Raw genomic sequence first — 24,329 nt, 5'->3', positions numbered from 1 at the left:
TACAAATAGATGTAAATAAACATAATCATACATACATGTATATATTTAGAATTATATATGTTTGTCTGTATTTTTATTCATTTACTTATGTGTGTATACATTTACATATTAAATCATACATACATTTACATACATAGACATGTATATACATATATTTATGCACATACATGTGCATATATACTTTTTTACATACATTCATTTTTTATATATATTGTGTATATATGTAGACACATAAGTTATATATGCATACATCTATATCCATATACATATATAGATACCTTACAAGCATATATAATAAACACATATATATATATACATACATATATAAGTACATACAAATATACATGTTAATTTGTACAATAATGTATATATGTGTATATATGTAAAGATATGTGTATATATGTATGTATGTGTATAAGTATATATGTATGTAAATATATATTTGTATATATATGTATACATAGATGTATGTTTATATGTTTATATCTATGAATACATATATGTATTTATTTGTATATGTATAGAAATGCATGTAAATATAAATATATATATATACATGAATGTAGATGTGAATGTATACATGTATGTTTACATGTGTATGTACATATTTATGTATTTCTGTATATAAATGGTTAATGTATTTATATGAGTATATGTATTTTTCACCATACATATACACACATAGATTTATATATACCTATATAAACATATGTATGTATATATTTATACATATATACATACATATATAGTTATGTACATATATTTATATGTATTCAGAATAATATATATAAACCTACAAATATATGTACGCATGAATATGTTTATGTATGTATATATATATGTATGCATATATATTTACATGTGTATGGGTGTCTATATGTATAGAGGTATGTATATATACATGTATAAATATGTTTGTTTTTATATATATATACACACAAAATATATACATGCATATATATCCATATGTGAATATGTGTGTTTACATATATACAGACACACATACATTTATACACATACATATTATGTCCATCCACATATACATACACATGTATACATTAACCTGTGTATATATATATGTGTGTGTGTGTGTGTGTGTATATATATATATATATATATATATATATATATATATACACACAGATACAGCTACTTTTATATATATTTTTCATTATACATATATACACATATTCACATAGTTTTTATATCAAAATATTATTGGGCATTTTTCTTTCTTTAATGTATTTATTTTCAGGCTATTTCCTCCTTTTCATTCGGTATTTCCTACATCTAACGTTTTCTTTACATCTAATAGTCCAGTGTATAAAATCCCTTGAAATTACATATTTTACAACATATTTAGATCCTATTTTCTACTTTTTCTCTACTTTCATCTGATTCTTTTCAGCATTACCTCTTTCAATAGCAGTTTGCTGTTAGTATGACAACGCTGAATGATTCTCTAACTTGATAAGGAACCACTTTCCTTTAAATGACCTCACTTTTAGGTAAATACAAAAGAACACGCTGAGAGATGAAATTACTTTAGAACATGAGGTTTGAAAGATGTGAGTCTTTCTGGATTTGAAGAACACTTAAGCTCAGGAGGTCGATGTGAACAGACCACACGGGTACAGAGAATATTTTGACAGATTTATTTCAGCCAAAACGATCTCTTTAAAAACTGGCCAGCTGAATAATATTGATCCTTGGGATCAGCTCCAGACATTAAAGTTTATTTAAAAATATTTCCACTCAAGATTCAGGCATGAGCTGAAAACACAGTTCAGGTCGCAGCTTTGGAAGAAAAGGGTTGAGCCGCTATTCCCGTCCCTTCACCAGATGCGGGCCTGCGCCGGGCCCGGTCACTGACCTTGTCGATAAACACAGGAATCCGTCCGAACCGCCGTTTGAAAAGTCATTGCGTGCCGTGAGAGGCGAGACGGCAAGACGCCTCATCGGCTGCAGGTCAGCGAACACACGGACCGCCGACTACGAGCCCCGTCAGCCCCGCGCAGAAGACCGAGCTGCTCTATCTGAGCGCCAGCGTGTGGACCTGGTAGATCTCCTTGGGGAAGTTGACCTGCTGCTCCTCCAGCAGGATGCGCAGCCCCGCCCTGCCCACCAGAGCGTGCACGATTTCCAGGTCGCGGCAGACGCTGCTGTCCGCCTCGTCCGGGACCACGCCTTCGTACGACACGTTGTCCTTGATGACGATGAGGCCGTTGGGCCGCAGGGCTTTCCGGCAGCGGCGCAGGAACTCCACCAGGTGGTCGTCCGTCAGGTGGCCTGACAGGAAGAGACAATGGTATCATTTACACCGATGACATGCACTAATAATAACCCGCTACAAGTCAGGCGAGGAAGTTCAGGATCTCATTGCCAACTACAGACAACATGAACTTTGAAAATTGTGAAGAATTGCCAGGATTTTACTGTTTGCTGAAAGTGTTATAGTTTTTTTTTTTAACATATTATACCTTTGGTAGAATATCTGTGTAGTTTGCAGTGAGTAGTGGAAATGTCTTAACTTAGAATTAAAAGGTCAGAGGTTAAGCAGAGGATCTTTATCTAGTTAAAAGAAGAAAAAAAAACTGCACGGCAGACAAAACTTACAGCTTTGTGTTCTCGCATGTAAAATAACGGATTGAGGCTTCACTGTGAAAATTGTAACCGCGTTTCCTTCTTGTGTCATTATGTTATGGTTGAACTCTACTTTTGTGTTTGTTGATCTCTTTTTCTCAAATTCCTAAACCTTTATGGCAGCTGAAGGTGTTTTCTTATTGGCGGAGTGACTTTCAGAGCTGCCAGAAGAAAAAGCTAAGAGTTGAAGTGCCAGACTTCCCAAGAGAGGAGACTCACCAATGACCCACTGGATCCAGATGACGTCGTAGCGCTCGCTCTCCGGTACAAAGTCCTGCAGACCACGGCAGAAGTAGTTGCCCACTCTCTTGCTTTCCTCCCCTAAGTAGGTCTTCGCTTTGTCCAAGAACTCCTGCGTCACGTCCACCAGGTCCACTGTTTTGAACAGGGGCAGCAGCAGACGCTTGCTGATCCTTCCGATGCCGGCGCCGCAGTCCAGGGCGCAGCCGTTACTCGTCTTGCCTTCGCCCTCCTCCAATTTATCAAAAAAAAAACAAAGAAAGGCATCTATTTTACGTCTCGTATTTTTAATTATAATAAATACTGATAGAGGGAAGGTTTCTTACGCCGAGAAACTTCTGCAGAAAAGCCTTGGACCCGTTGATGTCGATGCTGGAGATGCTGCCGTAGCCGCCCAACATGCCGTCCACCGTGGGGGGAACGTCCCTCCAGTAGTCCTCAGCGTTTGAGTAGAAGCTGGACTCATCTCTCACAATGTCAACCATCCTGTGGACAGACCACACGTCACCTGATGTATTAGCAGAAGGTACAAATATATACACATATATTTATATTGGCTTTCAAAACCTGATGTTATTGAATATATATAGGAGTGCAACAATTCAGCCCAAACTGTTCAATCAAGAAGTGGAGAAAATAAATTGAGGTCTGACACATTTAACAGTTTGGAAACAATTTCTGTGTTTTGCTTTAACTTATTCTTCCCTTTGCTTTAATTTTTGGGTGTAATACTTATTTAAAATCTTTAAATTATTACATTTTAATTTTAAATTAAACTTACAAAAAACTTTAAAACTTAAAAAAAAACACACAAAAAAATAAAAATTAAAATCCTTTAATTTAATACTAAATTAAAATTGTTTTACCTTTTAAAGCAAATATATAAACCAGAGCCCAATGACAGCATCATTTAAAAAAAAAAAAAAAAAAAAAATGTTGATTTGTCTTTTTTTTTTCCCTTGGTAAATATCCAGGTACCTGCTTAATAAAATACAACAATCTTCGTGATTGCAGACCAAAAAATCTTATCATCAGCAACAGCAAAAAAAAAATTACATCTACAGGTCTATCTTGTATTATTGACATTTTATATCAGTGGTTCTTAACCCTGTTGGAGGTACTGAACCCCAGGAGGTTTATGAGCGCATTAATCAACCCCTTATTTATTGGAAAAATAATAAAAACTACATATTCATCCGACGACTCTTTTTTTGCTCAACACAATTAGTATGAAGGGATTATAATATTAAGAAAGAAATCACACAACGCACCAACATCCCTGCAGCACAGATAGGTCAAACTATGTAGCGTCATCACCCGCAGCCATATAACTATAACTGTACATATAACTATTAACTATATATATATGTGTGTGTGTGTGTGTGTGTGTGTGTGTATACACAAAAATAAACCATAACAATTGACTCAGGTAGAATTTTTGATTGAGTTGAGCGGACTACAGTTTCAGTGAACAGTAGATTATTTTTTCCTACACAGAAATTTGTCCACATGACCAGCGCGGACACACACACACACACACACACACACACACACACACACACACACACACACACACACACACACACACCTGGCAGCAGTTCAGCTGTCAGCCCCCATCGGCAGGCTGTCAAGAGAATGACAACCATGAGCTATATTTAAAAAAAGCCCTGTTTGTCGTGACGATGTGTCCTTCAGCTGTGAAGTGAGGAAAATAAAATAAAATGGAAATAAGAAACATTTTTCCAAATTCCCGGATCACGGAATTTGACATAAAACAACAAATCTGTGTCTTTCAATTGTCATAAATAACAAGTGTGCAACCCTCCTACATTCATGTCTTCACTGTGATGCATCCACGAGGACTCCATTCACCACCGGCTTCTGCACGGTTGTTACCGCTGTTGTTAAATCCAACCGTGCCAACACAAGGAGTGGACATAAACCAAGCAAAACATCTAGAATTTTACTCTATTTAACCGAAAATGACATTTCGGAAAAGGTTTTTCTGGTTTGACGTCACTACCCACACGCGTCGGTGCTTCGGTTTTAACCGGCTAGCTAGCTCGTTAGCCGGCTTCGTCGATAAAGTACCGGGACGGCGTTACCCCACGTCGCCATTTCAAAAAAACTAATATAAATGTATAAATGAGTTAAGGGCAATGATACAGACCTGTTTTCCACCCTTGCTCCGCGTCCAGAGCCCTCCGCTACCCCGGCAAAACCCGTTCCCGTTACCGGCGTTCGTCGCTCAAAACCGGGGTTTTCTATTTGGGACCATCGTTGACGTCATTTCCTTATTTGGCTCCTGCCGTTCACTCACGTCTCTCAGCTGCAGAGGGGAAATAGCGCCCTCTAGCGGTCAAATTAAGAATGTCACATATGAATATTATAAATAAAAATAAAGTATAGAAATTGTCAACATTTGTAAAAAAATTACTTGCTTTTGTACTCAAACAATTAAATAAAACAATTATGAAATTATAACACCACTAAAACATTGATCTAAATATTTATAGAGTATATATGATTGACGATTCATATTTGTGAATGATTTATTGATTTTGTACTCAAACAATTAAATTAGGAAAAAAACATTAGACAGCATGAAAATACGAACATAACTAAAACATCAATCTAAATATTTTTGAGTAGAGTAAATATAATTAACGATTAACATTTGTGAATGACTTCAAATTTTTGTATTTAATCAAATTTGAAAAGAAATCACTATTAGACAGCATGAATCTACATACATAACTAGGACATCAGTCTAAATACTCATAAGAGGTGTATGTTATGAAGGATTAACGTCTGTAAATAATTTCTTGATTTTTATCTTAAATATTTAAATTTGAAAAAAAAAACACTGGACAGTAAAAGAATACACACATAACTAAAACATATATCTAAATATATATAAGTAGAGTATATATATATATATATATATATATATATATATATATATATTATTTACAATGAACACAATTTCTTATTTTCATAATGATAATAATTACATTTGACATGTGACAAAAAAATATAATTATTAATGTTTGTCAATGATTTCAAACTAAATATTTATAGAAAAGATTATTAATTATTCATAATAGATATACTGTATTTATGAATATTAAGATCGATATTTTTTGTTATGCCTATATTTTCATGCTGTCTCATGATATATTTTCTTGTAAGTAAGCACAAGAACAGACATGAATCACAAATGTTCATGAAAAAAAAAATTAGATATAAGTTAAATCATTAGACCCCACAAAAGACACATAACAAAAGTATGATATGAGTAATCATTTGAAAAAATACAAAGAAAAGCAAAACAAAAAAAAAAAACTTAAACAAAGTGAGGATATGAAAGTGCCTGATCACTTCATGGCATTGAAATTGATGCAATATTTTATTTAAACATTTTTATAGTCTTTGTTGTGGAAGAAGATTGATCATAATTAAGAAAACACTTTAGACATTTATATATAGATATTTTTTATATAACTTTTTGTCTACTTTGGCAGGGTATTACCAGTAACTAGTACCACCTCCATCACCAACCTCCATTTTTGTTCAGTGCTTTGCAGTGCAGCCATCTCTCTCTCCGTCAACCGTCGCCTTGGTAACAGCACAGCACTGCCTGAGCGTGAGGTAAAAGCTTTCCTGGAAAAAAGTGGGATTTAAGAGTCTTGGGATCGAAACAAATCTAAGGCATGACTGAATTATCTATTAGAATAATGGAGCATACACAAACATACACACCAACACGTACAGTACATGGATATTTGAAACATCATAAAATAACAATATCTATAATATTCTAATATCATAAAATGAATGTTGTTGACCAGGCATACAGTTTTATTTACCTAAATCAGGGCATATTTATTGATCTGAATTACTCTTCCCTATTCCTGATCCTGATAGTAATCTAGTAGTGATTTTATATGTATATATATATATACATATACATATGTATATATATATATATGTGCGTGTGTATGTGTGTATATATATATATGTGTGTGTGTGTGTGTGTGTGTGTGTGTGTGTGCGTGTGTGTGTTTGTGTGTGTGTGTTTGTACTTGTTTTTGTGTGTGATAGTAATCTAATATTGATTCAGAATCAGAATCTGAATACTTTATTGATCCGTCAGGGAAAAAATCTCTGTGTTGCAGAGGCTCCTACTCACAGCAGAAAAATATAACTGTCCAAATAAGAAAAGAAAAAAAGTCTACATGACAATGAAAATAGAATATATGTCATCAATAATTATTATTGTTCATTGTAATCAATAATCAGTTCAAATACTAATACTGCAATTACCCAGAATTATACATATATACTTGTAAATATACAATTTTCTCTATATACCATTAAAGATGTGAGTGACATCGTTATACACACACATAAACACACACACACACACACACACACACACACACACACACACACATACACACACCCATACACATATTCATTAGTGTGCGCCTTTAATTGTCCCAAAACAGAGACACTTTTTTTATATATATATGTGATTGTGTGTATGTGATTTGTTGTCCATACATACTATAATATCTATATATAATTATCCTGATATAGGCAGGCTGTTCCCGGCTATTTGCATTTGCCTCTTTATATATTTATCTAAATTATTTAAAAATTAAAAATTAAAAAAATGATAAAAAATGAAACTGTGCTTTGAGAAGAAACGGAGTTGTGATGTCACACAAAGAAGCTGTGATGTCATAAGAAAAAAGATGCAGGGGTGGAGCTGCAGGGCTGTGTGACATCACGCCGCATCTCAGTGGATTTGAGCTGCAATAGAAGAAGAAAACGAAGGAGAAGGAAGCAGATCCTGGTGCTGAGAAGCAACAAATCATCTCTCCTGAAGATGAGCAGGAAGTGTGTTGCCTTCCTCCTCATCCTTCTCCTGCTGGTTGTCCACCTGTCAGCGCTGGTCAGTCTGATCTTTTAGTTCATGTCGATCACCCGAATTATCTCATCAATTGTCATATTTCAAACTGGCGCGGTCAGAGGATTTTAGTCCAAAAAACACGCTGAAGTCAAAGTAGGGTTTAGATCAGGCAGATTGTGGAAGCGTTCACTTCTTAGCAGCTTTTATAAAGCGCAAAAATTATTATCTCATAGTTTTTACTGAAGAGAGATCCAAACACTAAACTCACTGTTGATTCTCAGGACCAGAACCAAGTTATTGTCCCAGACGAGATCCCTTAAAACGTCACAAGTCATTGGTTTCATCACAAAATGCACACCAAGACATGCTTTTTTTTAGATTACACTTTAGAGTTTATTTATTCTTTACTTCGTCTTCGCAAGCACCGCATCACTAAAGTCTCATAATCTCAAGTACATCGACTAATACTCGTGTTTTCGTAGAGACGTTGATCCAGTGACGACGAAAACGATGAAAAAAAAACGCCATCATTTGCTGGTTCACGTGACCGCAAATACAAGCGCACGTTTACACGTCGTATAGAGACAAACAATCATTCACCTTCTCATTCTAACGTCGTGGGCGTTGGAGAAAAAGCCAAGAATCCCTGAAACGCCTTCACCGGATCGGGTGTTGTGGTTGCAGGTGGTTCTGGCCGAGAACGTCACCGACATGCCCTTGAAAAGCATCAAGCTCACCACGCCGTGGCGTCTCCCGCCTCAGTGACCGCGGGGGGTCGGCGAAGGACGTGAGAAGACTGATGTCTGCTTGGAACAGATCTGTGTTTCGTTTTTCTTTTTTTTTTTTTTTTTTTTGGACGTCTAATGAAAAATTAAAAAGGCTGCTGTGAATTTCGACTCTGCTTCGGGTTCCGCTCTTCGGCCCTGAGATTTAAGACAAGGTTTCAGCCGGACCGGTCGGCTAGTCGGTCAGTGCCGAGGTCAAAAATGATGTCTCACGTCGTGTTTCGGTGATTCTTCTCAGCCGCGGGACAAACAAGCTGCGCTGCTGTTGAAGTTTAATATCGATCAAAACAGATCCGCTGAGAAATGTAATACCTCTGTTTTTTTATTCGGCGGTCGATGAGCTTTACTGTCTTGATTTATTTATGTACCTTATTTCTAGTTTTAAATTTCCCAAACAAGAATTTAGGCCTCTATTTTTGTTCATTTTTCAAAATTGAATTGCATTCATCTGCAGTGGTTTCTACAACAAGCAGCAACAATGTCTAGAGGAGAAAATAATACTGAAAAAAAAAAAAAAAAATAATATATGTAAATAAATATATATCTATGAATTATATATATATATATAAATATAAATCATATATGCATTATATATATACATAAAATCACATATATACATAATCATTATATATAATATATATATATATATAATGATTTTATATATATATAAATTATATATATATTATGTAATGATTTTATATACATATATGTAAAAATAACATATATATTTATATACAAACACAGACTAAATGAATGTTTTAATCAAGATGAAATATATATACAATGAATGAATGAATGTATATTCATCATCTAGTATTGATTTAAACAGATCCGCTGAGAAATGTTACACGTATATGTGTGTGTATAGATATTTTTTTATAGATAGAAACTAATAGATATTTGTGGACACACACACACATTGATATTTTCCCTCTGACTAAGAAATGAGTTGTAATTTGAAATATCCCCAAGGTCATCTCTACCCAAACGTTTTTTCTAACAAAGGACAAATGAAGAGGTCAAATTAAATGCATCTTGAAAAAAAAATTATATTAAAGAAACGGTGACTTCACTTTGGAAAATCATGTTTCTGCCGAATCAAAGTCACATTAACAGCTTTATAATTAACCCGGGACGTTGGTTTCTGAGGGCAGCCCTCGGACGGGAACAAGAGCCGCCGCAGCCTCGGTTAATTTCCATGTTAACAAGTTGCACATTATAAATTCAGGCAACCACAATGGCATTGATTGCTTGGAGTGGGCGGGGGGGAGGAGGAGAGGGTTCAGCAGGATCTCTGGGGCTGCAGAGGGAAACGCCTGCAAATCAGCTGCTGCTGAGATCCAGAGAGGAAAGATGAGCAGTGTCTGTCTGATCATGAAGCGGGGCCTGTCTTTTTTTTTTTTTTTTTTGATATAAAAAAGAAGCCTCATTGCAGCGAGGGGCTCTCATGTGTTGAGTGTGTGGGGAATGTTAAAATGTAGCCTGATGCATTAACACCATCATTATCATCAGCAGCAGCGTTGAGCTGCAGAGTGCAGTACCCCAACATGACCACTAGGGGACAGTGCAGAGCTGCAAAAGATCCACCTTCTCATTTCGCGTTTTCAAACCTGAATTCCGAAGCTGGTTTTGTTCCAGCTCACTCTAGAATTTAGTCAACAACCCCCCCATTAACTGATTTAGTTTTTTTTTTTTTTTGCTGTCTGAAATGACTGATTTATCAACACAAAAGTCCATGAATTGATGCAAAAATAACTTGGAGCGTGTTCTGCCGCTAGGTGGCGCTGTTACACGGCTGTGGATATAAAAAAAAAAACTAGAAACGGATTTGAATTCTTTGTAGAATTCCAGGTAGAATTTAGTTTTTTTTTTGCTGTCTGAAATGATTGATTTATCAACACAAAAGTCCATAAATTGATGCAAAAATAACTTAGAGCGTGTTCTGCCGCTAGGTGACGCTGTTACACAGCTGTGGATGTAAAAAAAAAAACTAGAAACGGATTTGAATTCTTTGTAGAATTCCAGGTTAACATTCGGAGTCAATGAGAATTGGTAGAAAAAATGAGCCGGCTCATACCACTGGAAGACAAAGAATCCAAAGGGACGTTATATTAAAATCAAAATTTTCATTTAGTGAGTTCATGAATGATTTTTTTTCCTCCAAGTTTTGTATTTTGGCGAAAAACGATCAAACAAGGAATCTGAGAGGAGCTTGGCCAAACTTGTCCTGCGGCAGAAAAATGCCGGTGGAACAGGGCGTGTCTGAATGCCGGGACTCGGGTTACTTCAAGGATCTTGATGGAGGGAAAACACGAGTATTTTCTGGAACCTTCTCATTTTATCTCCTAACGGTTCGCCCGGAACACATCGACGTTCCCGAGACTTTCCCAGATGTTTATAACGGGACCACCATCCTCAGAACACCGAGGATCTTGCATCCTGGGAACCATGACCCTCGGGAACATTGAATCCATGGAAACATTGAATCACAGGAACTGAAGCCTTGGAATTTTGAGGCCAGCTAACTTGAGGCCATTGGGAAAGTAAAACCCTGGAAATCCCGACCGAAGGAAAAAGAAGTCTGAGAACATGGGACTGCGAGAAGAAATAAAACCCTGGGAAAAGTGACTCCCAGGAAGATTGTAATCTGGGAGGGTTGGGAATAATCCTGATTCGACATTCCTGGATTTGCATTGGGCTTTTAGCTGGACTCCATTCATACTCGACATTAGAACGCCCAAACAAAATCAATAAGAATAAGAATAAAAATAAGAACAACTTTATTTATCCCGAAGAAAATTGTTGTACCAGAGTTACAAGAAAAATATGACAATAATAAATAATAGTAGAAAATTGTATAAACAGCAAAAAAAAAGGGGGGGAGAATAAGAAATACAAATAAACTATAAAGTGTCTTAAGTACCAAGTGAAAGATAAGGTGTTCACGAGAGTATGAAAAAATATTTTACATGAAGCTGTTATGAAATGAAATATTGCACAGTTAGGAACATATATACAGATAAATTATTACAAGTTAGATTTATTACAAATTAGATCTTTTTAATCGTAATTATTATGTGGAAGTTCACAAAAAGGGGGGGGTGACAAATATGGTGATGTTCATTTAAAAACTTTTTTTTTTTTTTTTAGATTATATTGCATGTTTTTAAAGATAAACTTTAAATGATAATCTAAAAAGGCAGGTATAAAATAAAATAAAAAATGAATAAAATAAAATGAAATAAACTAGAATAAGATAAAATCAAATAAAATCAAATAAAATAAAAATCATAAGAAGTAAAATTTTGAAACATTAAGAAAAACTCTAAAATATGTGGAAATACTAATTACAGGAAAAAAAAGACAATAATAATAATAATCATGACCTCTCTCGAAGCGCCTGGATGGCGGGGCTCCAAATTGGGATGAATTTTCAATTTGGATGTTTGGAAACATTCACTATGCTCCGTTTCGAGCGCTTTAGTGAGGATATTAAACAGCACCTCAAATATTATTTGATCCATCTAAGGGCTTCCCCACACCTATGTTGTCCCTTGATAATCCGGGCATTGGGTTGTTTGTCCCATCACAGTAGGTGCGAAAGGTTCGCTGACCTTCCCTCCGCCTGTTATGTCACCTTTATGGCCAATCCTTGAGCGAGGAAGGCTGCGGTCGCTCTTATTCCCTGAGAAACCCTTCAGTCTGGTTGCGCAGTGACAAAAAACTTCCTTTGTGTTTTTCAACCAAACGACCATAAAACCAACCGTTCACACGTTTTGTGTTTGGACCGTGTTTGGAACCCGGAAACCCGTAGGAACCCCACGCAGACACGGGGAGAACATGGAGACCTGCTCGCTGCGAGGCGGAGGTGCAAACCTGAAATCCTTTTCCAACCCCACTGAAGAAATGCATTTCCTTGTTTTGAACATTAGGAGGCGCAGGTTGTATATCAGACGTATGGATGTAACATTTTGTTCTTGTGTCGTCTGATTTTTTTCCCTTTTTTTTCTATCACATCAAACCGGTCTCTCTTTAATCCGCAACACAACTGTCTCAGATACGAAAAGTAGGCTGGAAAGAACGACAAAACCTGAGGAAAAAAAACAAACAAACAAACAAACAGTAAGCACAGAATGCATGTGCTAGTTGAGCGGTTAAAATCCATGGTGTGTTCAAGCGCGACTGTCGGAGTTTGTGCAACTCAGTTGGATTGGGAGTCCAAAAAAAATTGTCATTTAAAGGTTAAACCTTGGCTCTCGGTTTCTGCAGAAATGATGTTTCCGTTCCCCGAGAGCTGGGAGTCATGAAAAGTGAAAGTTCGAGACAAATAAGACACGTCCAGACAAGGATAACTATTTAGTGGACAGTCTGCGGTCTCCACGAGCCCGTCCAGAAGGTTTCAAGAACATCCCAACGGGGGCGTTGTTGCACTTAGTTACCAGCGAGGGGAGCTCCAGAGCAAAACTTCTGGAGCTTCTTGTTTCCTTGCTCTAGTGACGCAGTGGACTGAGTCCAGCTCCAGCATTTGCTCCTTCCCGCGCCGAACGCACAACACGCCGCTTCTCGATGTAGCGAGCATCTTAGCGCGCGATACGCATTTGTATGTTTGTCATGTAAACGACCCGAGATCGTGATCCGTGACGGAAATATACATGGCGGAAAGCAAGGAGGAGATTAAATACGCGGCACATATGGATATGTAACCCGGATAAAATATCATCCCGATGTGATCAGAGTTTTCCTTTCCAGATGTTCTGGAGTCCTGCAAGATGAGGACAGGTGTTGACGCGCAGCTTTACTCAAGTTGTCACTTTGGACAAAACAAGAGCTTTGCAAAGATTGGATGTTTTTGTTAGCGCGTAAATATTGTCCGGAAACGGTGTCAGTAACGCACGCAGCTGTACATACCTCGCGCATGACATTGTGGGATACCGGCAAACTCGGAAACGGGGCGAGCGTAACCACACCTGACGGGGTTTCTGGGAGTCCTTCTGTTCGCTGCGCTAATCGAGTATTTTAAACCCAACGTAACCGTGGTAACCATTCGCGTTTCACAATAAATCGCCCGTTAACCTACTCCCGGTGCGAACCCCCGGCCGCCAGTTGAACCGAAATGTTCGGATGATGATTGAGAGGCTCACTGTGGCGCGTCGGATGTAAACACGACAACTTTCGTTGCCTCCGAAGACAAACGGAAGCGGCGTCTGCTTTATTTTCCGCGTTGGATTGGAAGTTTTTAATGAGCAGTGGATTTAAACAGCGTGTCGAGGAGGTACCTGGGCCACTTGGGGGCAGCAGAAGCATTGCGCCTCTCGCTCCATGTTATCTCCCTGAAAAGGAACATTTCCCCCCAAAATAAAGTTGCTAATTACCTATTCGAGCCTCGTGTTGATAAAATAGAGGCTTTAAATCCACAAAGTAGCGCTTGCTTGCAGGATAAATCAGCGAAGGGAAAGGGAATTGATTTCCAAACGTAAAAATCACAAGCGTCTATAAAAACAACCCCGGTCCTCTACAAGCAGACGGCACATCTACGCCAGCCTTGACCCGCAGAGCTGCTTTGAGAAGATGTTGTTCACGCCCGCCGCTCGCTGGAAAAGTGCTCGGGAGGCTCCGGTCCTTCCGGGAAACTTCGCACCGGCGGCTTGACGATGAGTTCCTCCTTGTCGCGCAGAGACTCAGGTGACGATGCTTGAGATAAGATCTCCATCGATGGTCTTCGGTTTCTTCCAGTCTCTCCGTTTAGAAGAACGGGGGCTAAACATGCGTTCGGTGTGAAGGTTTTGCGTGATTTAACGCCTGTTAAATTTGCGTCGCCTCTACATCTGATCTAGTCTTCACTTCATCCAAGATGGAGTTCCTCTATCGAATTATTATTATTATCATCGTTCTATATCCTTTGGTAACTTGGGTGTTAAAAATGGATTTTTAGAATCACGTTTGTTCAGTGGAGACCTTTCTTTACTAAAACGTCCGCGGTAAACCGCATTGCCAAACCACTCCCATCATGGTGGGGATCTTCACCCTTCATTGGCATTCGGTCCAACTTTATGCAAATGAACAAATGCGCACAGCGATCGGTGAGGCTTCGTTAGCGCCGGCGCTAACCGTCATCCGCGCGACCTTCACCAGATGATCGGGGGGGGGTGACTCCTCCGGCTGACTGGAGCCATGAGGCTCGTTTGCTGACTTCCAGTGAGCGCATTAGCATAAGCATACGGTTAGCGCTACTGTATACACACTGCATACGTAATGAAGCACGTTAGCAGCAATAGCTCATTTGTCCCTCGTATCCCAACCGGTTGAGGCAGAAGGCCGCCCGCGTTGGGCTGGGATGTGTTTGAGGTTCCTGCCCGGTCAAACGCAGCGTTTCCTCACCAAGTGCGCGCTCATGGTGGGAATTCGGGGTAGAGAGACAGAAAAGTGGACATAGACATGGAAAAGCGAGCTAATTTGATCGAGATTGAGGGGTGTATAAGGGTTTGAGAGGGAGGAGCAAAAATTATCTCATGCTCATGATACTAATAGCGCTGACAGTTACATTCTAATTGCTGAAATTATACAATTACAGCTTAAATACCCATAAAGGAAAGAGCTGGTGTGATGCTACAGTAGATCAAGTCATGCCTCTTGGGAACCTGCATCCAGTGCATGCGATTTTCCAACTTTTAATCTTTCACGTTTCAGATTCTTGACATCCGGAATAGAAACGTGAAGGGTAAACGCAATGGACTAGTAGCTAAGGAGTTTTTATCTAAATATCTAAATCTGGTTTAGCCACACAGAAGCGGAGCCAGATGAGCGTCCACAATGATATAATAAATGTTTCCAACCGCGCATCTATGGTTACAGTAAGAGCGCGGTTCTCCTTGGAGATGGAGGTTGGACACTTGGATTCATCCGCCACCTGCAGAAAGCCACAAAAAGCAATTTATTCATGTCACGAAGATCAGCCAATCGAATATGATCGGAAGGACTATTTGCCGTATTTGTGCGAAAACGGCAACACGGCCTCTATCTGCGAGGATATTCCTCCTCTCCATCTCAGGAGCAACTCTCAAGGTAGCTCACATTCTCTGGCGAATATTGTGTTTGTAAATATTACTGCAAAGGGTGTAGACCCGATCCATACATGAGGTAATGCGGGATAAGTCACTCAAGATACTTGGTCTCACTCAACTCGGCCAAACATCACGGCAGAATGTGGGCGGAAACCCTCCGACGGTATCCAGAACACGAGACTGATGACTTGCATCATTCATATTGTTATAGTTTATTTAATACGACACCATTAGATTGTAAGTATCTCGGTAAGGAGACGCACTTCGTGGCGGGTTTCGCTTTCGGGTAGCACTGCCGAAGCGCCCTGGAGCAAGACGCCGACCCCCACCGGCGTGCACGTTGAGCCGGGTGGTCGTTTGCAAGGCAATAATCGGGGGACGGGGCACATATTCCCATGTATTAGTTCATTCACAATTTATAGTTCTTTCTTGGGTGATGCCTACTGAGTGCTCATGTATTAATGTGGTATTAACTCAAGTATTCAAGTAATAATGTAGCACCGTGTAAATAATTTACCGCCTACCCATGTAATATTGTAGTAAGGACAAATGAGTATTCATATAATCATTTAATAATGACTACTGGCTACTCATGAAACATAGCAGAAATGAAAACTCAGTTCTCTTGAAATGACATGGTAGTGGATAGAATACGCAGACGTAATCAAGTATAATTATGATAATCAGGATAAAAAAAAATGAAGTAAAATGAAATAAAAAAAATAAAATAAAAGGAAAAAAATGAATAAAATAAAATAAATTAAAAACATAAATAAAATGAAATAAATAAAAAAAATAAATAGAATAAAATAAAAAATGCTAATCATACTAATAATCACAACTTGATAATAATAATATATTTAAAGTAATAATTATACAATTAAGTTATAGCACATGATTTAACACTTTGATGATAATAATAATAATGATTGATTCATTAACCGATATATCTTCTGAACTAAAAGTCAAAGCTAACACGAGCATCTTGCCCCGTTCTGTTAATGTTAGCACGTGGTTAGCATCCACATTAGCATCTTCCTAGCCGCGATTATCGCGGTTTGCATTATCGACCCTAAATTACAGCGTCTTCTTTCAAGCCTTGCGTTGCGGGATCCCAAGCCGCTCGCTTTCACGTCAAACTATCCACCGTGAACGATATGTCACGCATCAACAAGGGATAACTATCGTCGGGTTCTTTGTCAAAATAAATCACGCTTCACAGCAGGATCTTCCGGATACATATTGTGACACCTGTTTCTTCCAAGTTGATCGTCCACTCATGCTAATTAAGGAAACCCGGACTTTTAACGCTGACGCGATCACATTCGCCGCCGCCGCCATTGGCTGGAAGTGCATTACGCGGCTCTCGTTCTGTAGAAATGACTTCACGTCTTGGCATTGCAATCACCCTAATAGCCGGTATAAGTCAGTCCAAGTACCTACTGCCTGCCATTAGCGGTGGACACAAAGACGGATGGAGGACCGGTCCACCCAGAAGGCTTCGGCGGGGAAGACAGACAGAGGAGGAAAAAAAAGGAAAGCGGGAGATGCATGAAGAGACGGACGGAGATACACTGCTATTCAAACTTTGCTGTTCTATCTGAGCCGTATTGGAAAACCGTCCACAGTGAGCTCAGTGCTGAAATTAGATATTGATCCCTCCGTCTCCTCCCCCATCACCCTCCTCCTCCTCGCCACCGCCGCCCCCAACCCCCACCATCCCCTCGCTCCCCTTCTGGTGATTCTTACTCTTTCATTTAGTCCTGTCACGCTTGGGAATTCTTCCCAATTGGGATTCCTCTCCCTGACGCATCCTTGTTCCCGTCACTTGTATCCTACAATTCAGGACACGGCGAGAGATACGACGATACCGGAGAAAGGATGAATCGATGCCACCGCTACGTCCTGAGCGCTGCCGGGCGGGACGTTTGACTGATGTGACCATTTAATATATTACAAATGGCTCCATGCGAGGGAAATGAATCACCGGGCAATTCTGATAAATGGAAAACATAGACTATAGCATATGTTGACATGAGTTGCCTTTTCACATCCGGATTCATTATGGTGGTCCATCAAGGATTCGTATGCGGAGACGTCCTTCTGTGCTTTGCATTCATTTCCTGCGTGATCCTGTACGTTCTCCAGGAAGCTGGAGGACGCGGAGCCGAACGCAACAAACCATGCAGTACCGCCAGAAACCATTAGGGGGCAGCGCCGCGCAGGATGCTTAAGACGACGACACGGCGCCATTTATTTGAAGGCCGCCGCTGTCCGATGCGCCATCTCTTTCTTCGGCATGTACATTATTATCACCTCCTACGCCGTCGCCATGTTTGTTATTGTTTATAAGTGAACGTGAAACTCTGCGCTGCCCTCTAGTGCAGCGGTCAATAACCTTTTTTTTGTACCAGGAACCTGTTTTATGCGTAAAAATGTTTCCACGGACCAGATAGAGGCGCGCGGGTTCTAATAATAAAAACTTTTGTAACTTCTGAATACAGCAGTTACACTTTTGAGGGTTTCGTAGCTTCATTAGCTAGCCGTTTAACGCAAATAACGCATAGCTGGCGCGTAGTTTGTGTATCACCTGCTGCAATGAATCCGTAACTTCGCTAAGAAGCTTGATATTTTCTTTTAAACGCGTTTCTGCAGATCTGCTTCTGCAGATCATTTGTGACTTTTGTTTCCGGCTAATATTTTTTCAAGAGCTAGCATGTGAAGAGACACAACAGAGTTAAGTACAGCAGTAAGATACAGTCATTTTTCAAAATAAGATCCGGAAGGTGAAATTAAAAAAAGGATCATTTGTGAAAAGAAAGATTTTCTTTGAGGACTGGTACTGGTCCAAGGACCGGGGGTTGGGGACCCCTGCTTTTGTGGATGTATTGCTTCGCGACCACAAACGGGAAGCATGCAGGTGGTGACGTTCGAAACGGACAAATGTACTTCGCACGAATACATTTGAGCCTGAAGAGTTATATTAGCGTAGAAGTGGTGGAATCAAAGCGAGGGTTGCATGGGGGAAGCAATCGTCTCTGCGGGCGGCTGCAAAGGCCGCAGCCTTGCACTCCCATTTTGAGTGGTTTTTTTTAATATTTGGATGGATTAGATAGCTATTTGAAAAATTATAATACTAACATCGAATTCCCATGTGGCCCGAATGACACAAAGTATCGTATGAGTCAAAAAAAAGAAAAAAACCCCAACATATTTAAAGTATTTTAGATGGTAAAAGCAAAGGAATAACCCGGTTTGAAGCCGTGTCGGTGTAAATATTGCAAAATTAAATGGGCTGCTCTGGAGTCTGTAATTAATGGAAGCTTGGTAAGAACTTACACTGAAGTAAAATGACTTGAATGAGATCTCCCGTGATGTTAGATATCCCAGATCAATATACCGATCAGATATTGCGTTTCACACATCACGCAAGTGACGGGACAGTAATTGAGACATCTTTTTGACAAACTCTGACCGTGGACTCAGCGAACGGTCGTTCCGAGTAGAAATAGAAGAATCTGCTCCAGCCTGCAATAACCAGCCGTTACTCCCCCTCATCTACTCCTCTGCTTCTTCTCCTCCTATCTCCCTCTGGTTCACCTTCACTCATCACCTCATCTATTTTTCCCCATTTCTGTTGCCAGGCAACAGACGGGGAGGGCATCACGTCGCCGCGTCGAACCGCGGGAAGAACTCGCCCCCTCCACCAGATGTTCCGTGAAAGATCCGGAGTCCGTCGTTTCTCTCTTTTTCCGAAAACGCCCGGGCTCTGCGACGAGGTCCGGGGGAGACGTTCGGGAGAACGTGGGAGCGTGCAGAGAAACCCCGCGTCTACAAAAATGCCGGCGAGGTTGTTTTCCTTTCTTTGCGTGTGCAGTGCTCGCACTCGCCTCTGAGGATTTATGCAAATAAATGATAAAAAAACATAGGGATAAGTACGATGAGGAAATGGGGGAGAAGAACGGAGGCTCAAAGTTGAAGCAGGGGTCGAGTAAAACCCCCAAATCGAACTACTGCAACTGTACTTCACTATTTCCACTCTCATCTCTGTCGCTTAACCTGTAGCCTCACTTAACTGACCGTTATTGGATAATACCACACCGACGAGTGGAAAGGTTATCATTCATGATATCCATCTTGAGTGGAGCGTCTCGTCTCCGATGCCGTTCGGCCTCCCGCCGTCTCCGATCTACCGCCTCCATCTCTAGAACCGCGGGAGGGCTGAGCCTTTTGCTGCTGCTGGGCCCCGACCACAGGAATGCCTGTCAACCACACATCAAGAACTGCGACTCTTTACAGTCGAATCACAGCTCAAAACCCACCTATTCACCCTGGCTTTTTTTTCCCCTCAGCTCTTTAAATGTTCTTTTTTATTTATTTATTTATTTATTTATTTATTTATTTATTTATTTATTTATTTATTTATTTATTCATTTAATTTTATTTATTTGTGTATGTTTTATTTTTTATTCATTTATTTTACATTGTATAGCTTCTTTATATTATAATAATCATCACCATTATAGTTATTATTATTATTATTATTGTTTTTTATATTATTGTTATTGTTATTATGATTGTTTTTACATTATTAGCATCATTATCATTATTATTGTTGTTGTTGTTGCTGTTGTTTTTATATTATTTTTGTTGCTTTTATATTATTATTATTATTATTATTATTATTATTATTATTATGATTATTATTATTATTATTATTATTATTACTATTGTTGTTGTTGTTGTTGCTGTTGCTTTCTTATATTATTGTTTTTATTATTATTATATTGTGGTTGTTGTTGATGTTTTTTTATCATTATTATTATTATTATTATTATTATTCCCAAAGTGTACCACAGATAATAATCAAATCCTTATGGATTGCTACTGAAGGCCACTCTGAAGTAGCTCAAGCTGTGGTAAAGTTCTACATTAGATCGAAAATGTACTCTTTCCCATTGAAAATGAACCTAGGGGACTTTTGGGGCGGAGCTTGCATCGCTATGGCGGGGAAAATGAAACAAATATCACTTTCTCACACGTGTGTCAATGCATTAAATAACATTACAAGCGAAACTAAGTAACACCATGGTTGGAACGGCGTTCTGCAGCTTGATGTTTGCGATCAGGATTTGCGTGGAATCAAGATGGCGTCATATTAAGTTTGGGTTGAAGCGGCGGCTTTACCATTCGTAATTTAAAGATTATTCAATCCCAAAATGAGGGTAAATGATTTCGGGTGGTTTCAGAGGCGCTTCACACCAGGTTGCGTTCACCCCTTCACACCCAGGCAGCAGCGTCAAAGATCTTGATGTTTCTCCACGAGGTCCTGGACCAGAGAGAGCAGACACTGGAGGGTGAAGAAGCTTGTTCCGGTGCAAACACGCCACCCTGGGGTGATTCACTGCCGGTCACCCACCAGCGGATGGGAAATTGGGATGATGTAGAATCCGCAAAGCGTTTTTTTTTTTTTTTTTTTGGTATAAGCCCCTTTCATGCACGCACTGTGAAGCCCAAATCATTCGGGCTTTTACCCGGATGGGGTTGCGAGAGAAACTTTGGAATCAGTCAGATCAGACATTTAATGGTCTTCAGACGAGCAGCTCCCTCCCACAAAGTTCCCGTCGTGGCAGAATGAGACCGTGCGTGACGCAGCAGATTGTTCTCCAGTGGATTCGCAAAGGAGCGAGGGTGTTGATGAGTTTATTCGCCGCTCGCGCAAAACACAAATATCCACCGCCGCCAGAGAAACGTGAGTCACAGCGACAGACGCCAGCAGAGCGGAGCAAAAGACGGCCAGATGATCTGACTGGAGAGGCGACGAGATGCAGGTCCAGCTTCTGCAAACAAAACCACGGCTTCTCTGGAGAAAAGCGTTCGGGTCGTGTTTGTCTCTTGAACGTGACTGATTTGATGTAATATATATATATATATATATATATATATATATATATATATATATATATATATATATATATATATATATATATATATGTATATATATATATACATATATATTTATAAATATATATATATATAGATAGATTCCTGTACACAGTGTATATATGTATATAAACGTATATATATAAATTTAGATATATATACATATATATGTATGTATATATAAATTCATATATATGTATAGATATATATATATAAATTCATATATATATATTCTCTGCATATATATGTACTTGTGTGTATATATACATATATACATATATATGCAAAGAATATCCTTATATCCTTGTGTATATATATTTTTTTTTCTTGGCATATATATATATATATATATATTTGTGTCAGGGTATATATATATATTTATATTATATGTATTATATGTACAAATTTATACATATATATATGCCAAGATAGTGTATAGTATATATAGTGTATATACTGCATGTATATACACTATATATATATATGATATTGCATTATACTAATATACATAGTGGTCCCTTATGATATGAATTTATTTTGTTCCAGAAGTGGGTTTGTATGTTGATTTTTTTTTAATATCTTGAATGAATTTTCCCCATTTAAAATAAATTCAATCTTTCCAATGCGCCTCAACCACAGGAAGAGTCTTCAAAAAGTTGAAATTGTTTTGTGGAAAATACAAAAAGGACCTTTTTGTATATATTTTGTACAAAAAGGACCTTTTTGTATTTCCAAAAACGTCCAAAAACATGCAGGAGGTTCATCGGAGACCCTAAAATTGTCCGGAACGGCGACGTGCCTCTACAGGGTGTGTGAACGGTTGCATGTCTCAATGTGATCTAAAAATGAAGGAGCGAATTGTTTTATAGAAGAACCTCGGCTTATGAAGTCATTTCGAACAAATCGACCAACGAACAGTTTTCGATCAAATCTAGACTAGACCTGCGGACAAGCCTCGGTGCGAGAACACAAACACAGTTGTAGCGTAGCATGCAACTCTACGTTGTTTACAATGTCGTGCTATCCTGTTATATTAATGCTTTTTTGTGCTTTTTTCAGTAAGATAGCGACATTATGGCTCCCAAAAAGGGTTGCGTTGCAGTTGCTAGCGGTGTTAAGAAGACGTTAGGAATTTCAGTCGATCTGAAGAAGGAAATAATAGCTCACGGATCTCGATAAGCACTACAACACGGCTAAGTCAACCGTCTGTACAATCCTGAAGGACAAAGTCGTGCTAAACAGCGGATGTGGCTAAAGGGACGGCTATGTTACCGATGCAAAGCTATGTTGGTTTGAATGAATGAAAGACAGCTAGCTGAGATAGCGTTAGCGTTAATGAGGGTCTCAAATGCGAGAAGGCTTTACTTTTGCACGATGATTTTGCGCTTGAACTGGCCGGTGTGTTCAAGAAGAGAAAGAAGAACAAAAATACAGTAATAATAATCCTTTCTGAGTTTTTTTTTTCGCCAAAAATATAGAGTGCAGACATGTCTTGGTGAACCCCGACTCTCATGCAATAACATCGTCGATAAATGAATGAATGAAATACAAAAAGTCCAGGAACTAATTTTAATAACATTTTGCTGGGTATTTCATCACAAAATAAAAAAATGACAGGAATCTCTCACCATATTGTGGTTAATTTTTCACTGTCTCACTGTATTGTGGATTTTGAACTTTTACATATCTAATTTTATACTGTGGACTTTCCGCCCTACCACGGGTTTTTGCGATATGAATGTATTTTTATATATTTATTATTTCAATTATTTTTATGTTAAAAATAAGTAACCAGAGCAGGGTGTTTCTGTATCCTCGGGCCTGAATGCAATTTGATATACAATCTATAATTTCTATATTTATAGATTTTTATTATGTATACTAATATATTTTATTTAGATATTTATTTCATATTGTATTAAATTCATGTTTTATTTTTAATACACGATACAATTTGATACACAATTGTATTGCAGATTAAAATATTTCACACATATATATATATAATTGCAATTATCTGTTAAATATATCATATATATTATATATTATATATTGCAGATTTTTCACAATACTATGTTTTTTGCGGCATAAATGTACTTTTACATATTCTATTATTTCAATTATTTTTATGGTCAAATAATCATTTTCTCAGATGGCGTGTGGTGTTTCTGTATCGTGGGCTCTGATTGGCTCAGCGACCGTAGCATGTAGCGATTGCAGCTTGTTCATAAGATGTTTATAAGAGTATGAGAACTTCAAAATATGTATTAATAATAAACTACAAATATGGTCGCCGTGTCGTGGGTTTACCATTCGCGGAGTGTATGCCTTTACTCAAGTGTAAGCAGGAAAGGCTAGCTCATAGCATGTTAGCGATGGACATAAACATGAAATAAAACCACTTTAAAAGATATACATTTGGACAACGTGGACTTGGAACACAGGATGGGACATCAACATTTCCCCAAATGTGCTTTTCAGAGGTATTTTTTCCAAAGCAGATGCTTCCATTTCAAGAGATCTCCATGCATTTACCGCTGAAGATGTTACGATTTACAAACAGAGTGCGTTATGTGGATGCACAAACACAAACACAAACACACACACACACACACATGTGACAGACCGGCTCTCGGCTCGCGCGCTGTGTGAGGTTTTCTGCTACCGCTGCTAAGAAAATGTCCTCATATGAGTTATCTCCAGCCCTGTAATGTGGCTTCTTTTCATGCAAGCGGAATT

The 24,329-nt window shown here is 38.6% G+C and overlaps 1 protein-coding gene across 2 annotated transcripts; it reads right to left on the bottom strand.

Moving 5' to 3' along the window:
- Positions 1-1,640: 1,640 nt before the first annotated feature.
- ntmt1 (N-terminal Xaa-Pro-Lys N-methyltransferase 1) lies at positions 1,641-5,178 on the bottom strand. Of its 2 annotated transcripts, XM_086170679.1 has the most exons (5): positions 5,054-5,118; positions 4,472-4,507; positions 3,210-3,369; positions 2,863-3,115; positions 1,641-2,289 (listed from the first exon to the last, which is right to left on the bottom strand). In XM_086170679.1, the coding sequence occupies exons 3-5, from the start codon at positions 3,366-3,368 to the stop codon at positions 2,033-2,035; spliced, it is 669 nt and encodes a 222-aa protein (XP_086026805.1). In that variant the 5' UTR covers position 3,369; positions 4,472-4,507; positions 5,054-5,118; the 3' UTR covers positions 1,641-2,032. The 2 variants fall into 2 exon arrangements, with proteins under 2 accessions (XP_086026805.1, XP_086026804.1); XM_086170678.1 differs by lacking the exon at positions 4,472-4,507 and having other exon boundaries at positions 5,054-5,178.
- Between the last annotated feature and the right edge of the window lie 19,151 nt (positions 5,179-24,329).

This window comes from Fistularia commersonii, chromosome 23 (assembly GCF_037954325.1).
Source record: "Fistularia commersonii isolate RoL2024-O1a breed Wild chromosome 23, RoL_Fcom_v1.0, whole genome shotgun sequence".
In the NCBI taxonomy this organism is placed as follows: domain Eukaryota; kingdom Metazoa; phylum Chordata; class Actinopteri; order Syngnathiformes; family Fistulariidae; genus Fistularia; species Fistularia commersonii.
This window is presented reverse-complemented; position numbering and strand designations above follow the sequence as displayed.

Excerpts from the sequence above, each read along its gene's own strand:
- ntmt1 (XM_086170678.1), bottom strand. The coding sequence starts at position 3,368 with ATGGTTGACATTGTGAGAGATGAGTCCAGCTTCTACTCAAACGCTGAG. Across the intron at positions 3,116-3,209 it reads TTCTGCAGAAGTTTCTCGGC|GAGGGCGAAGGCAAGACGAG; the intron begins GTAAGAAACCTT and ends GATAAATTGGAG. Across the intron at positions 2,290-2,862 it reads CTGGATCCAGTGGGTCATTG|GCCACCTGACGGACGACCAC; the intron begins GTGAGTCTCCTC and ends TCTTCCTGTCAG.